The sequence below is a fragment of the Anguilla anguilla genome, chromosome 4 (assembly GCF_013347855.1).
Source record: "Anguilla anguilla isolate fAngAng1 chromosome 4, fAngAng1.pri, whole genome shotgun sequence".
Taxonomy (NCBI): domain Eukaryota; kingdom Metazoa; phylum Chordata; class Actinopteri; order Anguilliformes; family Anguillidae; genus Anguilla; species Anguilla anguilla.
Genome location: NC_049204.1, coordinates 67476944 through 67493193, shown reverse-complemented (window position 1 = coordinate 67493193; position 16250 = coordinate 67476944). Strand labels below are relative to the sequence as shown.

Below are 16250 nucleotides of genomic sequence, written 5' to 3'. Positions count from 1 at the left end.
GGTTTTGCGGAGTGGCGGGTACGCCAGGCTCACGCGCCACAGACGCTGGGCGTTCGGCTACTTGCCATTTGATTAGTCCGATCGTTGGCACGCTTGATAATAAAGGAAAATTAATGAAAACAGGTTGAGATCAATGATTAGTTTAAAGGAAAGTTTTGTGCCCCACCGATTTTCAGCTCAGTCGCGTGGCTTTAATATTGATTTTTAAAGTGGCTGGTAAAAAAGGTGAGTGGCTGGTAGAAGTTGAGGATCTACCAGACACAGTGGCGAGTGCATAAAAAAAGTTAATTTTACACCCTGGTTGTCTGTCCATACCAGGTTTCAGTTGTTTGGATGAACAGCTTACTAATGGTGTTTTGATGTTTAGATGCCATCAAAATGGCTTGCAGTAGCTATCCAACATGCGGAGTTATGTCAGGCAAACAGAAACGGAGGAACTGAGGCTGAAGCTCTCTGCTGCCCCCACCTGGCAGCGTCTCTTCATGCCGGCCTGGTCTCTTTCACCTGATTCCTCTCAGTGATAATGCCAGACCTGGCTCACATCGTTTCCCTGTGAAGCACCAGTGCAAGCGAACCTGTGAAGCACCAGTGCAAGCGAACCTGTGAAGCACCAGTGCAAGCGAACCTGTGAAGCACCAGTGCTAGCGAACCTGTGAAGCACCAGTGCACACAAACCTGAGCTGCTTTCACTGCTTGCGCTGTGAGGGCGTCAACTGGAGTGTGGATGTTTATTGTGTGGAGTGTGGAACTCTGTGGGTGTGATGTTTATTGTGTGGAACTCTAGGTATGATGTTTATTGTGTGGAGTGTGGAACTCTGGGTATGATGTTTATTGTGTGGAGTGTGGAACTCTGGGTGTGATGTTTATTGTGTGGAGTGTGGAACTCTGTGGGTGTGATGTTTATTGTGTGGAGTGTGGAACTCTGTGGGTATGATGTTTATTGTGTGGTGTTTTGCAGTTAATAAGCTCTATGAGCTCGATAGCGGAACACTGTTTGCCCTCGCTGCTGCGCACGCTGTTTGATTGGTACCGGCGCCAAAGCGGCACAGAGGATGAGTCCTATGAGTACCGACCCCGCGCCAGCACCAAGTCCAAAGGGTAAGCACCGCAGAACCAGCTACACTGTGAGTGTGAGTGTGAGTGTGAGTGTGAGTGTGAGTGTGAGTGTGAGTGTGAGTGTGAGTGTGAGTGTGAGTGTGAGTGTGAGTGTGAGTGTGAGTGTGAGTGTGAGTGTGTCTGTGTCTGTGTCTGTGTCTGTGTCTGTGTCTGTGTCTGTGTCTGTGTCTGTGTCTGTGTCTGTGTCTGTGTCTGTGTCTGTGTCTGTGTCTGTGTCTGTGTCTGTGTCTGTGTCTGTGTCTGTGTCATTATGTAATTTTTTGCCTGTGTCTGTGTAATTATGTAATTTTTTGCCTGTGTCTGTGTAATTATGTAATTTTTTGCCTGTCTCTCTGTAAACTGAGTGTTTCTTATTTTCCCTTCTTTGCCCTTGTCAGAGACGAGCAGCATCGGGACAAAGACTACCTACTGGAACGGCGAGATTTAGCCATAGATTTTATTTTTTGTTTAGTTTCAGTGGAGGTTTTAAAACAGGTGAGTTTGTGTGCGTGTGTGTGTGTCTTATGTCTTTGTGTGCGTGTGTGTGTGTGTGTGCGCACGCAGGCGTGTGTGTGTCTATGTCTGTGTGCGTGTGTGTGTGTAGTAGCTGTGTTTATTCTTTTGCTGAATATTTACTCCTCAGATTCCTCTGCATCCTGTGCCAGATGCTTTAGTTCATGAAGTTCTCAACCTGGCATTCAAGCACTTTAAACACAAGGAGGGGTGAGTTTAAACAAGCTGTACAGTACAAGCATATACACACATGCACACACACACACGCGCGCACACACACCAAAAATGGCAAACCCCCCCCCCCCCCCCCCAAAGTTTTTCATAGGTATGATGGTTTATCAGGTTATCAGGTTTGTGTGTGATGCCCATCTCTGCATCACTAACGGTGTGTGTGTGTGTGTGTGTGGTGTGTGCGCGCGCGTGTGTGTGTGTGTGTGTGTGTGTGTGTGTGTGTGTGTGTGTGTGTGTGTGGTGTGTGTGTGGTGTGTGTGTGGTGTGTGTGTGGTGTGTGTGTGTGCTGTGTGCGCGCGCGTGTGTGTGTTTGGCAGGTATTCGGGGCCCAACACTGGCAACGTGCACATCATCGCCGACCTGTATGCAGAAGTCATCGGCGTCCTCACACAGTCAAAGTAACTCTCCCCATCTCTCTCCCACTTTTTCTCTCTATTTCTCTCTCTCTCTCTCCCACTCTTTCTCTCTATTTCTTTCTCTCTCTCTCCCACTCTTTCTCTCTATTTCTCTCTCTCTGTCTCCTGCTGTTTCTCTCTGTTTCTCTCAGTCTCCCTCCTTTTTTTGCCCTCTCTTGCCCCTCTTTTTAATCACTATTTTGTGATTATTGCATGTGTGTGTATGTGTGTGAGTGCGTGCACTTCAGTAGGTGGTGGATGTGTGTGTGTGCTTCATTAGGTGATGTGTGTGTGTGTGTGCTTCATTAGGTGATGTGTGTGTATGTGTGTGTATGTCTGTGTGTGTGTGTGCTTCATTAGGTGATGTGTGTGAGTGTGTGTGTGTGTGTGTGTGTGTGCTTCATTAGGTGATGTGTGTGAGTGTGTGTGAGTGTGTGTGAGTGTGTGTGTGTGTGTGTGCGCCTCATTAGCTGATGTATGTGTATGTGTGTGAGTGTGTGCACTTCAGTAGGTGGTGGATGTGTGTGTGTGCTTCATTAGGTGATGTGTGTGTCTGTGTGTGTTTGTGCTTCATTAGGCGATGTGTGGGAGTGTGTGTGTGTGTGTGTGTGTGCGCCTCATTAGCTGATGTGTGTGTGTGTGTGTGTGTGTGTGTGTGTGTGTGTGTGTGTGCGCGCGCGCCTCATTAGCTGATGTGTGTGTGTGTGTGCGCGCCTCATTAGCTGATGTGTGTGTGTGTGTGTGTGTGTGTGTGTGTGTGTGAGCGCGCCTCATTAGCTGATGTGTGTGTGTGTGTGTGTGTGTGTGTGTGTGCGCGCGCCTCATTAGCTGATGTGTGTGTGTGTGCACGCAGGTTCCAGGCGGTGCGTAAGAAGTTCATGACGGAGCTGAAGGAGCTGCGTCAGAAGGAGCAGAGCCCCCACGTGGTGCAGAGTGTCATCAGCCTCATCATGGGCATGAAGTTCTTCCGCGTCAAGATGTACCCTGTGGAGGACTTTGAGGCGTCCTTCCAGTTCATGCAGGTGAGCGGGAGCGCTCTGCTCAGCTGGCTGTGAGCCGGGTTCGAGGGTAAATGTGTCAGCAGGCCGTGAGCGTAACAGGTAGCGTTTTGCATGGGCTAGCTCTGTGTGTGGATAGAGTTTAGTGGCTTGTTTGGGTTAGTGGTGTGTGTGTATTCGGCTGTTAGGAGTTGGTATGGGTTAGCTGCATATATGGCAGCTGTTAGCACTTTTTGAGATTTGGGTAACTTAATGGTAGGACAGAGCACCCCCAGAAAAATCAGCACTTTACGTTGTGTCCTCACATGACAAGCAGCAAGCAATGAACGGTTTTAGGCACCACTTACCCCAGTGCCTGATTTCCCAGAATTCAGTGCGTTGTAGCAGATATGAGGGTAGTGGTGCGTTACGGGAGAGTGCTGGATGCTGAAGTTTCGCAGTATATTGTAAATATATATATTTTAAAACATTTTTTAGCCTGAATAATTAAATCATCAAATTTTTTGTAAGTACAATTCTCTGTGAACAACTCAAGTTTCTCCATCACAAAGATTTTGTGGTGTGTGTGCGCGTGCGTGCGTGTTTGCGTGCATGTGTGCGTGCGTGTGTACATGTGTGTGTGCATGTCTGTGTCTGCCTGCCTGTCTGTCTGTCTGTCTGTCTGCAGGAGTGCGCGCAGTATTTCCTGGAGGTGAAGGATAAGGACATTAAGCACGCTCTGGCTGGCCTCTTTGTGGAGATTCTCATCCCTGTTGCTGCTGTGAGTATCAAACACCATAGAGAGCAGGCCTGTTAGACTGTACACCATAGAGAGCAGGCCTGCTAGATTTTACATCATAGAGAGGAGGCCTGCTAGATTCTACACCGTAGAGAGCAGGCCGCCTAGATTCTACACCATAGAGAGCAGGCCTGTTATACTGTACACCATAGAGAGCAGTCATGTTAGATTCTACACCATAGAGAGCAGGCCTGCTAGATTTTACATCATAGAGAGGAAGCCTGCTAGATTCTACACCATAGAGAGCAGGCCTGCTAGATTCTACACCGTGGAGAGCAGGCCTGTTAGATTGTACACCATTGAGAGCAGGCCTGCACCATTTGTTCTTTTTTTCTACAGTCTATGGTTTTGGGCCATGTTTACACCATAGAAACTGTTTCTGTATATCTCTCTCTCTCTCTCCCTTTCTCTCTCCGCCCATAGGCAGTTAAAAATGAAGTCAACGTGCCGTGTTTGAAAAACTTTGTAGAAATGCTCTACCAGACGACCTTTGACCTCAGCTCCAGGAAGAAGCACTCTCTGGTAAGTTTGTATTGGGGGGGGGGGGGGTACAGGTAGCCCCTGATCTCTCTGAGTGTGTAAACTCAGCACTGAACAGCAGGAGCTTCTGCTGCTGTTACACTGCAGATTTACACTGCACTTTTCTACAAGATGTTTAAATCTGCCCCCCCCTTACCCCCTTTCTCCTCTCCCCCCTGCCCCCCTCCCTCTCTTTCTCTAGGCGCTGTATCCCTTGGTGACCTGCTTGCTTTGTGTCAGTCAGAAGCAGTTCTTCCTCAACAACTGGCACATATTCCTGCAGAACTGCCTGTCTCACCTGAAGGTACAGCTTCACACCTGTGATAACCCAACACTTCATTTACATACAGTATTAACACCATTAACCCAACAATTGTTTACATACAGTCTGAACACCATTTACCCAACACTTTATTTACATACAGTAACATTAACCCAACATTTCCTTTATCTACTACATGAACACCATTTACCCACCACTTTATTTACATACAGTATCATTAACCCAACATTTCCTTTATCTACTGCATGAACACCATTTACCCAACACTTTATTTACATACAGTATGAATTAGCCCAATATTCTTGACATAGTGTGGACACCATTAACCCGGCAATGTGTTTTACGTATAATATGAACACCTCTCGGTGTAATAAGCATCTATTTAAAGGCTGCTGTGATGGGGTATGGGGAGATATGATGTATAGATACCAGCAGGGGGCAGTGTTTCTTATATGGATGTATTTTGGTGTGCCAGTGATGTTGCTTGGTGGAATAGTCTGCAGCCTAATCACAGATCAATCACAAACCAATAACTGATCAATCGCAAACCAATCACAGATCAATCACAAACCAATAACAGCTCAATCACAAACCAATAACTGATCAATCGCAAACCAATCACAGGTCAATCACAAACTAATCAAAGGTCAATTGCAAACCAATCACAGATCAATCGCACAGAAATCACAGATTAGTCACAAACTAATCTCAAGTCAATCGCAAACCAATCATAGATCAATTGCCAACCATTGACAGGTCAATCACAGTTGAATCCCAGATGAATGGCGTTGCGTTCTCTGTGCTGGTTTGTCGTGCAGGGATGTGTTGCAGTGATTTTGTATGTGTGTGATTCTGAGCAAGCCTTTGGTTATGAGGTGTGGGGATGGTAGTCCTCCTGGACACCATGGGGCACTGTTGATTGTGGCTTAAATTAGGTTCCTCTTTTCCCACCCCCTAACCAACTGCTCACCTCTGCCGCCGAAATCATCCTTGCTCCTCGCTGACCCCTAACCTTTAACCCCTCAGCCCTAAACCCCCCCCCCATGCTGTGCATGCGTGCTGCATCCTGTTTGTGTTGAGTCCTGCTCGATTTTACCTCCACTCAAAGCACATCCCCGGAGGTCAGAGTGTTCATACTGGGGTCAGAGGGTTCACACTAAGGTCAGAGGGTTCACACTGGGGTCAGAGGGTTCATACTGGGGTCAGAGGGTTCACACTGAGGTCAGAGGGTTCACACTGGGGTCAGAGGGTTCATACTGGGGTCAGAGGGTTCATACTGGGGTCAGAGGGTTCACTCTGAGGTCAGAGGGTTCACACTGGGGTCAGAGGGTTCACACTGGTGTCAGAGGGTTCACATTGGTGTCAGAGGGTTCACACTGGGGTCAGAGGGTTCATACTGGGGTCAGAGGGTTCACACTGGGGTCAGAGGGTCAGAGGGTTCATACTGGGTTCACACTGGGGTCAGAGGGTTCACACTGGGGTCAGAGGGTTCACACTGGGGTCAGAGGGTTCACACTGGGGTCAGAGGGTTCACACTGGGGTCAGAGGGTTCACACTGGGGTCAGAGGGTTCATACTGGGGTCAGAGGGTCAGAGGGTTCACACTGGGGTCAGAGGGTTCACACTGAGGTCAGAGGGTTCACACTGGGGTCAGAGGGTTCACACTGTGGGGTGGTTTTGTGTCTTTTCTGTTTGTCTGTTTTTAGTTGTTTTTGTCCTGCGCTTTGTTCTAACCTGCATGTGGCCCCGCCCCTTCTCTCTGTTTCCTGCTGTCTTACGTTCACTCGGTCTAGATGCCATCAAACAACAGTATCAGAAAACAGATAGAGACCCTACAGGTGAGTCTGCCCCTCACCTGCCCCCAGCCACGCCCAGGCTGGGGGGGCCTGCGGTTCTGTGCTGTGTGTGCGCGTGTGCTTGTGTGTGTGTGCGTGCGTGCTAAAGACCAGAAACGTACTTAACAACCTCACACCTTTAACATAACATTACACGGCCAAGTATTGAAACATAACGTAACATTACACTGCCAGGTATTCACACACTGTATTAGAATGAAATTTAACGAACAGCGTCAGGTTTTTATTGTTGTCCAGTGGGATTGCTCTCTGCCCCTTTAGCTCATTGTGATTTCAGTACAGATACACTGTTACCATGTGTTACAGATACACTGTTACCATGTGTTACAGATACACCGTTACCATGTGTTACAGATACACCGTGACCATGTGTTACAGATACACTGTTACCATGTGTTACAGATACACCGTGACCATGTGTTACAGATACACTGTTACCATGCGTTACAGATGCACTGTTACCATGTGTTACAGATACACTGTTACCATGTGTTACAGATACACTGTTACCATGTGTTACAGATACACTGTTACCATGTGTTACAGATACACCGTTACCATGTGTTACAGATACACTGTTACCATGTGTTACAGATACACTGTTACCATGTGTTACAGATACACTCTTGTCATGTTTTACAGATACACTGTTGTCATGTGTTACAGATACACTCTGTTATGGTGTTTCAGATGCAGTGTTATGGTGTTAGATACAGTGTTATGGTCTTACAGATGCAGTGTTCTGGTGTTACAGGTACAGTGTTCTGGTGTTACAGGTACAGTGTTCTGGTGTTACAGATGCAGTGTTATGGTGTTACAGGTACAGTGTTATGGTGTTACCGATGCAGTGTTATGGCATCAGACACTGTGCTGGAGTGTTGGAGTGTGCTTGCCGGTTGAAGGTGACCTTGTACTCCATCTCCCCTCTCAGAACAAGGACCCCAAAATGTCCCGCGTGGCTCTGGAGTCCCTGTACCGGCTGCTCTGGGTTTACATCATCCGCATAAAGTGTGAGAGCAACACTGTCACTCAGAGGTGAGAAACACACACTCACACTCACACTCACACTCACACACACTCACACTCACACTCACTCATATACACCTCACACTCACACACACACACACTCACACGCACACACACACACACACACACTCACACTCACACACACACTCACACACACACTCACTCATATACACCTCACACTCACACACACACACACACACTCATACACACACACTCACTCACACACACACACACTCACACTCACACTCACACACATGCACACACCACGCACGCTTACGCACGCACACACACACTCACCCCCTCTCTCTCTCTCCCCCTCCCTCTCCCCTCTTCTCTCTCTCTCAGTCGTTTGCTCAGTATAGTCTCAGCACTTTTCCCCAAGGGGTCCCGCAGTGTGGTCCCTCGAGACACGCCCCTCAACATCTTCGTTAAGATCATCCAGTTCATCGCTCAGGTGGGTTGGGGCAGATTGGGGCAGGTTAGGGCAGATTGGGGCAGATCGGGGTAGATCGGAGCAGGTTGGGGCAGATCGGGGTAGATCGGAGCAGGTTGGGGCAGATCGAGGCAGGTTGGGGCAGATTGGGGCAGGTAGGGGCAGGTTGGGATAGATCGGAGCAGATCTAGGCAGGTTGGGGCAGATCGGGGTAGATCGGAGCAGATCGGGGCAGATTGAGGCATTTCGGGGCAGATTGAGGCAGATCGAGGCAGGTTGGGGTAGATCGGGGCAGATTGGGGCAGGTAGGGGCAGGTTGGGGTAGATCGGGGCAGATTGGGGTAGATCGGAGCAGATCTAGGCAGGTTGGGGCAGATCGGGGTAGATCGGAGCAGGTTGGGGTAGATCGGGGCAGATTGAGGCAGGTTGGGGCAGATCGAGGCAGGTTGGGGCAGATCGGGGCAGATCGGGGCAGGTAGGGGCAGGTTGGGGTAGATCGGGGCAGATCGAGGCAGGTTGGGGCAGATCGAGGCAGGTTGGGGCAGATCGAGGCAGGTTGGGGCAGATCGAAGCAGGTTGGGGCAGATCGGGGCAGGTTGGGGCAGGTCGGGGCAGGTTGGGGCAGGTTAGGGCAGGTCGGGGCAGATCGGGGCAGGTCGGGGCGGATCGAGGCAGGTAGGGGCAGGTCGGGGCAGGTCGGGGCGGGTCGGGGCAGGTCGGGGCGGATCGGGGCAGATCGGGGCGGAGCGGGGCAGGTTAGGGCAGGTTGGGGCAGATCGAGGCAGGTAGGGGCAGGTCGGGGCGGATCGGGGCGGATCGGGGCAGGTCGGGGCAGGTCGGGGCGGATCGGGGCAGGTCGGGGCAGGTCGGGGCAGATTGAGGCAGGTAGGGGCAGGTAGGGGCAGGTAGGGGCAGGTCGGGGCAGGTCGGGGCGGATCGGGCGGAGCGGGGCAGATTTGGGGGTTTGGCTGAGCTGGTCCCTGTGGCTGGACTGCTGCTGTGTCTCTGTACTCACTCTGTCTCATCCCCTCTCATTTCTGCCTGTCGGTTCTCCTCCTCCCCAGGAAAGGCTGGATTTTGCCATGAAAGAGATCATTTATGACCTTCTCTGTGTGGGGAAGTCGCACAAGACCTTCACCATAAATCCAGAGGTGACTAGGCCTGCCTGCTTCTCTCCTCTCCTCTTTCTGATCAATTCAGTTCAATTCAGAATGCTTTATTGGCATGACAAGATACAACTTATGTTGCCAAAGCACAGAAAAGAACATATAAAGAACAGACACCATTGAACACATGAACATATACATGGACATACAGTTTGCAGACATATAGGCTTACCCAATAGGCTCACTGGTTGTCCCTCTGTTTATGGCAAGCTAGTCTGATGCATTTTTTGTGTTCTCCTAATAAATAGGGGAGTTTCTCTCCCTCTGACTCCACTTCTGATGAGCACTCGTCCTTTCTCTCTCTCTCTGACTCCACTCTCTTCGTTTGACTCCTCTTGGACTCTTCTCTGATCTCTCCCTCCTTCCCCCCCCCTCCCCCCCCCCCCCCCTCTTCCCCCCTCTCCCCCCCTGCAGAGGATGAACGTGGGGCTCCGGGCCTTCCTGGTCATCGCTGACAGCCTGCAGCAGAAGGAGGGTGAGCCGCCCATGCCCACCACCGGGGTCACCCTGCCGTCCGGCAACACCCTGCGCGTCAAGAAGATCTTCCTCAACACCACGCTCACTGACGAGGAGGCCAAGGTCATCGGTGCGTTTCCCACAATGCCCTGAGGGTGTACCTGTGAGGGGGCTGACTGCGTTGTACCTGTGGGGGGGGGGCTGTCTGCTTTGTGCTGTGTACCCGTGGGGGGGTTGACTTCTTTGTGCTGTGTACCCGTGGGGGGGGGCTGTCTGCTTTGTGCTGTGTACCCGTGGGGGGGTTGACTGCTTTGTGCTGTGTACCCGTGGGGGGGTTGACTGCTTTGTGCTGTGTACCCGTGGGGGGGTTGACTGCTTTGTGCTGTGTACCCGTGGGGGGGTTGACTGCTTTGTGCTGTGTACCCGTGGGGGGGCTGACTGCTTTGTGCTGTGTACCCGTGGGGGGGTTGACTGCTTTGTGCTGTGTACCTGTGGGGGGGTTGACTGCTTTGTGCTGTCCTAGGCATGTCCCTGTACTACCCCCAAGTCCGCAAGGCGCTCGACAGCATCCTGCGCCACCTGGACAAGGAGGTGGGCCGACCAATGAGCATGACCAACGTGCAGATGTCCAACAAGGAGCCCGAGGACATGATCACGTGAGTGTCCCCCGTCACATGATCAGGAGCGTCCCCCCGTCACATGATCAGGCTGCTTCTAACTGTGAACCACCTTGTCACATGATCTGGGCTTTCTGTAAGAAACTGGAGGATTTTTGGGCCTTCAGGCATAGATGATAATGAGATGCTATCTGTCTGTGTGTGTGTGTGTGTATGTGTGCACGTGTGTGTCTGTGTGTGTGCACGCGCGTGTGCGTGTGTGTGTGTGTGTGTGTCTGCGCGCGTGTGTGTGTGTGTGTGGCACAGGGGGGAGAGGAAGCCGAAGATCGATCTGTTCCGGACCTGTGTGGCAGCGATTCCCCGGCTGATCCCAGACGGCATGAGCAGACTGGAGCTCATCGACCTGCTCGCCAAGTAAACACTGCCCTCTCATCTTCATCTCCCATCTTCATCCCTCTCCCACTCCCTCCCTCCTCTCCCACTCCCTTTCTCACTCCCTTTCTATCTTCATCTCTCTCCCTCTCCCACTCCTTCCCTCCCTCCTTTCCCACTCCCTCCCTCTCTCCATCCCTCTCTCCTCTCCTTTTCTTTTCTCTCTGTCACTCATCATGTGCTCTGCTGCCCCCTGCTGTGCAGTAGCAGAGTGTGAGCAGCAGGGGGCAGTAACGGTGCTCTGTCGCCCCCTGCAGGCTGACCATCCACATGGACGAGGAGCTGCGCGGCCTGGCCTTCACCACGCTGCAGGCGCTGATGGTGGACTTCCCTGAGTGGCGTGAGGACGTGCTGTCGGGCTTCGTCTACTTCATCGTGCGCGAGGTTACTGACGTCCACCCCACGCTGCTCGACAACGCCGTCAAGATGCTGGTGCAGCTCATCAGCCAGTGGAGGCAAGCTGTGCAGTCCAGCAACCGGAGCCAGGTGTGTATGTGGGTATATTGTGTGTGTAGTGTATAGTGCGTGTGATGTATAGTGTGTTCTAGTGTATAGTGTGCGATGTATAGTGTGTTCTAGTGAATAGTGTGTATAGTGTGTTCTAGTGTATAGTGTGTGTATAGGTGTAGTGTGTAGTGTGTGCAGTGTGTGTAGTGTATAGTGTGTAGTGTACACTACGTGCAGTGTGTGTAGTGTATAGTGTGTAGTGTACACTGCGTGCAGTGTGTGTGGTGTATAGTGTGTGTATAGGTGTAGTGTGTAGTGTGTGCAGTGTACACTATGTGCAGTGTGTGTGGTGTATAGTGTGTGTATAGGTGTAGTGTGTGCAGTGTACACTGTGCAGTGTGTGTAGTGTATAGTGTGTAGTGTACACTACGTGCAGTGTGTGTAGTGTATAGTGTGTAGTGTACACTACGTGCAGTGTGTATAGGTATAGTGTGTAGTGTGTAGTGTGTGTATAGGTGTAGTGTGTAGTGTGTGCAGTGTACACTATGTGCAGTGTGTGTAGTGTATAGTGTGTGTAGTGTATATTGTATATGTATATCTGTCTCTCTGCAGGGCGGGAGCAGCTGTCCCTCTCTGCCTCTGGAGCGCTCTCCGCTCTCTGGGGTGCTGCATGTGGTGGAGGGACTGGCGCTGGTGGTGCTGTGCAACTGTCGCCCGGCAACCCGCCGGCTGGCTGTCAATGTGCTGAAGGAAGTGCGTGCACTCTACACTGCCCTGGGCATCGCCAAGGTAACCAGCCCGCAAGCTTGGGGGTGTGGCTTTAACAGTCGGGAGGTGTTGTTTATGTTTGTACTGGCTGTACTGCAGACACACACGTGTGTGATGTGTAATCCTGTCTCTCGCTCCAGGGAGAGGAGGAGCTGGCCATCGATGTGATGGACAGGATGAGCGCTGCAGTGCTGGAGAACTTCATACACCTGACAGGAGCAGACCAGGTGAGAATACACTCACACACACACACAGACTCACACACACAGACTCACAGACACACACCCTCTCACACACACACACACACACACACACAGAGCCTGGTTCCCATTGTGTGTGACTATGCTGCCCCCTGCAGACGAATCTGCTGTACTGCCCGAGCAGCATTGACCTGCAGACGCTGGCCGAGTGGAGCTCCTCCCCCATCAGCCACCAGTTCGACGTGGTCAGCCCCTCCCTCATCTGGATCTTTGCCCATGTGACCCAGGGCCAGGACCCCTGGGTCATCAGCCTGTCCAGCTACCTGCGGCAGGACGGCCTGCTCCGTCACTGCCCCACCGCCCTCAGCTACGCCTGGATGTTCGCATACACCCGCCTCACTCTGCTGTCCCCTCAGGTGGACATCAAGTATGTACCTTTATCTTTATCTCTCTCTGTCTCTCTCTCTCTCTCACACACACACACACACACACACACACACACACACACACACACACACACACACACACTCTTTCCCTCTCTCTCTCACTCTTTGTGGTGACCTGTGACCCCTGCAGCAGCCCAATCAATGCTAAGAAGGTGAACAGCATGAGCAGCAGTGACTCGTACGTGGGGCTGTGGAGGAACTACCTGATCCTGTGCTGCAGCGCCGCCTCTTCCTCTTCCTCCTACTCCTCATCATCCTCCTCCTCCACCTCCGGCTCTGTGCGCTGCTCTCCACCCGAGGCCCTGGCCTCCACCCCCGACAGCGGATACAGCTACGACTCCAAGGTCAGAGCCCTCCCCCTGACCCCTGACCCCTAACCTTCCCCCTGACCCCGGACCCCTGACCCTCCTCCTAACCCCTGACCCCTGAGCCCTTACCCTCCCCCTGACCCCTTGCCCTCCACCTCACACCTTACCCACCCCCTGACCCCTTGCCCACCCCTAACCCCTGACCTTTTACCCCTTAACCCTGACCTTTTACCCCCCTTAACCCCTAACCCTCCCCATTACCCCTGACCCCTGACCCTCCCCCTGAGCCCTGACCCCTGACCCTCCCCCTAACCCCAGAGCCTCCCCCTAACCCCTGACCACTGACCCTCCCCCTGACCCCTGAGCCTGACCCCAGAGCCTCCCCCTGACCCCTGACCCTCGTGCTCAGCTCTCTCTCTCTCTCTCTGGCTGGTCCCAGATCGTTGGTGCCCCGTCCCCGTCCTCCTTGTTCAAGCACATTGTGCCCATGATGCGCTCTGAGAGCATGGACATCACGGAGTCCCTGGTGCTGGGGCTCGGACGCACCAACCCTGCGGCCTTCCGGTAACCCTGTGTGTGTGTGTGTGTGTGTGTGTGTGTGTGTGTGTGTGTGAGAGAGTGTGTGTGTGTGTGTGTGTGTGTGTGTGTGTGTGTGAGAGAGAGTGTGTGTGTGTGTGTGTGTGTGTGTGTGTGTGTGTGTGTGTGTGTGTGTGTGTGTGTGTGAGAGAGAGTGTGTGTGTGTGTGTGTGTGAATGAGAGAGTGTGTGTGTGTGTGTGTGTGTGTGTGTGTGAGAGAGTGTGAGTGTGTGTGACTGTGTGTGTGTGTGTGCAAGTGCGTGAGAGAGTGTGTCTGCGAGTGTGTGTGTGCGCATGTGTTTGTGTGTGTGTGTGTGCATTTGTGTGACTGTGTGTGTGAGTTGACTCTGTTGTCTTCTCTCAGGGAGCTCATAGAGGAGTTGAACCCCATTATCAAAGAAGCCCTAGAGAGACGTCCTGAAGTAAGTCCTCATCTACTGAACTTACACCACATTTACACCCAGTTTACACAGCATTTACACCACACATACACCTAATTGTGGCTTTGAGGTGTTGTTTTGGGTTGTGGTTGTTTATATTTATGGGGTGCGGTTGTTTGTGGTTTTGGGGGTGCGGGTGTTTGTGGTTTGGGGGTGCGGTTGTTTGTGGTTTGGGGGTGCGGTTGTTTGTGGTTTTGGGGTGCGGTTGTTTGTGGTTTTTGGGTGCGGTTGTTCACGGTCTCTCCCCTCAGAACATGAAGCGGCGGCGGCGGCGGGACGTCCTGCGGGTGCAGCTGGTGCGCATCTTTGAGCTGCTCGCTGACGCCGGGGTCATCAGCCAGACGTGAGTGACACGCCCTAGACCCTGCCTCCTCAGTAACCACACCCCCCAAGGCTTACCCCTGCTCTAAAGCCCTACAAATCATGACCCGTGCACTATTCACTGTATCCTGCAACCTATGACCTGTGCCCTGTGACTTGTGACCTATGACCTGTGGGCCGTGACCTGTGACCTGTGACCTGTGTCCTGTGGCCTGTGACCTGTGCCCTGTGCCCTGTGACTTGTGACCTATGACCTGTGGGCCGTGGCCTGTGACCTGTGTCCTATGTCCTGTGGCCTGTGACCTATGAGCTGTGACCTGTGTGCGCAGGGCCAGTGGAGGGCTGGACGGGGAGACGCACTCTCTGAACCCCACCCTGCTGGAGTACGTGGACCTCACCCGCCAGCTGCTGGAGGCCGAGAACGACAAGGACTCCGACACGCTGAAGGACATCCGCTGCCACTTCAGCGCCCTGGTGGCCAACATCATCCAGAACGTTCCAGGTACCGCCCCGGGGCAGGCCCTGCCGGGGGGGGGGGGGAGGGGAGGGGCAGTCCCTGCCGGGGGGGGGGGGAGGGGAGGGGCAGTCCCTGCCGGGGGGGGGGGGGAGGGGAGGGGCAGGCCCTGCCGGGGGGGGGGGGGGGGGGGGGGGCGATGTAGTGGGTGAAGTGTGGGATGTGTGTGAGAGTCATTCCCAGCACCCACATCACTGCAGAAGGGCTCCCCCTCTGCTCAGTCAGCTGAACTACATGTTCATTACTCTGTTGCTGTGTCTTCTGATCAGAGCTCTCCTCTTTCTGTGCACGTGTGTTACTGTGTGTGTGTGTGTGTGTGTTTGTGTGTGCGTGTGTTACTGTGTGTGTGTGTGTTTGTGTGTGTTACTGTGTGTGTGTGCGTGTGTTACTGTGTATGTTTGTGTGTGTGTGCGTGTGTGTGTTTGTGTGTGTTACTGTCTGTGTGTGTGTGTGTGTTACTGTGTGTGTATGTATGTTTGTGTGTGTGTGCGTGTGTGTTACTGTGTGTGTGTGTGTGTGTGTGTGTGTGTGTTACTGTGTGTGTATGTATGTTTGCGTGTGTGTTACTGTGTGTGTGTGTGTGTGTGTTACTGTGTGTGTGTTTTTGTGTGCGTGCGTGTGTTTGCATGTGCTGCAGTTCACCAGCGGAGGGCGATCTTCCCCCAGCAGTCTCTGAGGCACAGCCTGTTCATGCTGTTCAGCCACTGGGCGGGGCCTTTCAGCATCATGTTCACCCCGCTGGACCGCTACAGTGACCGCAACATGCAGATCAACCGCCACCAGTACTGTGCTCTCAAGGTGTGACCGCCGCTATCGCACCCACCCCGATCACTGCGTGATGGCATAGGATGGCTCCACCCTGCATTGACTGGCTCTCTGCTGCCCCCTACAGGCCATGTCTGCAGTTCTGTGCTGTGGGCCGGTGGCAGATAACGTGGGACTATCCTCAGACGGGTACCTGTACAAATGGCTGGACAACATACTGGACTCTCAGGACCGTAAGGTATAAAGCCACACGAGCCTCCTCTCACTGAGGACTACAGCCCCCATAACCCACCTCTCAATAATGAATGCAGCCCCCATAACCCACCTCTCACTCATAACTACAGCCTGCATAAGCCACCTGTCACTGATAACTACAGCCCCCATAACCCACCTCTCAATAATGAATGCAGCCCCCATAACCCACCTCTCACTCATAACTACAGCCTGCATAAGCCACCTGTCACTGATAACTACAGCCCCCATAACCCACCTCTCACTAATGACTACAGCCCCCATAACCCACCTTTAACTAATGACTACAGCTCCCATAACTCACCTCTCACTCAGAACTACAGCCCCCAGAACCCACCTCTCACTAATGACTACAGTCCCATAACCCATCTCTCACTAATAACTAAAGCTCCCATAACCCACCTCTCACTGATCAT

The 16250-nt window shown here is 52.5% G+C and overlaps 2 protein-coding genes across 2 annotated transcripts in view; both read left to right on the top strand.

The window, feature by feature from the left end:
- The window catches only part of LOC118225964 (tripartite motif-containing protein 16-like), an 890716-nt gene that overhangs the window by 105032 nt on the left and 769434 nt on the right, over window positions 1-16250 (top strand). The window lies entirely within an intron of this gene.
- The window catches only part of fryl (furry homolog, like), a 59597-nt gene that overhangs the window by 9451 nt on the left and 33896 nt on the right, over window positions 1-16250 (top strand). Inside the window, 25 exon segments of the mRNA XM_035415293.1 lie at window positions 959-1098; window positions 1494-1590; window positions 1739-1818; window positions 2157-2237; window positions 3088-3256; window positions 3900-3992; window positions 4434-4532; window positions 4732-4833; window positions 7599-7702; window positions 8039-8147; window positions 9191-9277; window positions 9707-9878; window positions 10272-10404; window positions 10672-10779; window positions 11055-11283; window positions 11857-12033; window positions 12153-12239; window positions 12371-12639; window positions 12789-13002; window positions 13406-13530; window positions 13907-13964; window positions 14234-14325; window positions 14633-14805; window positions 15455-15615; window positions 15710-15820. Coding sequence (XP_035271184.1) covers window positions 959-1098; window positions 1494-1590; window positions 1739-1818; window positions 2157-2237; window positions 3088-3256; window positions 3900-3992; window positions 4434-4532; window positions 4732-4833; window positions 7599-7702; window positions 8039-8147; window positions 9191-9277; window positions 9707-9878; window positions 10272-10404; window positions 10672-10779; window positions 11055-11283; window positions 11857-12033; window positions 12153-12239; window positions 12371-12639; window positions 12789-13002; window positions 13406-13530; window positions 13907-13964; window positions 14234-14325; window positions 14633-14805; window positions 15455-15615; window positions 15710-15820 — 3270 coding nt within the window.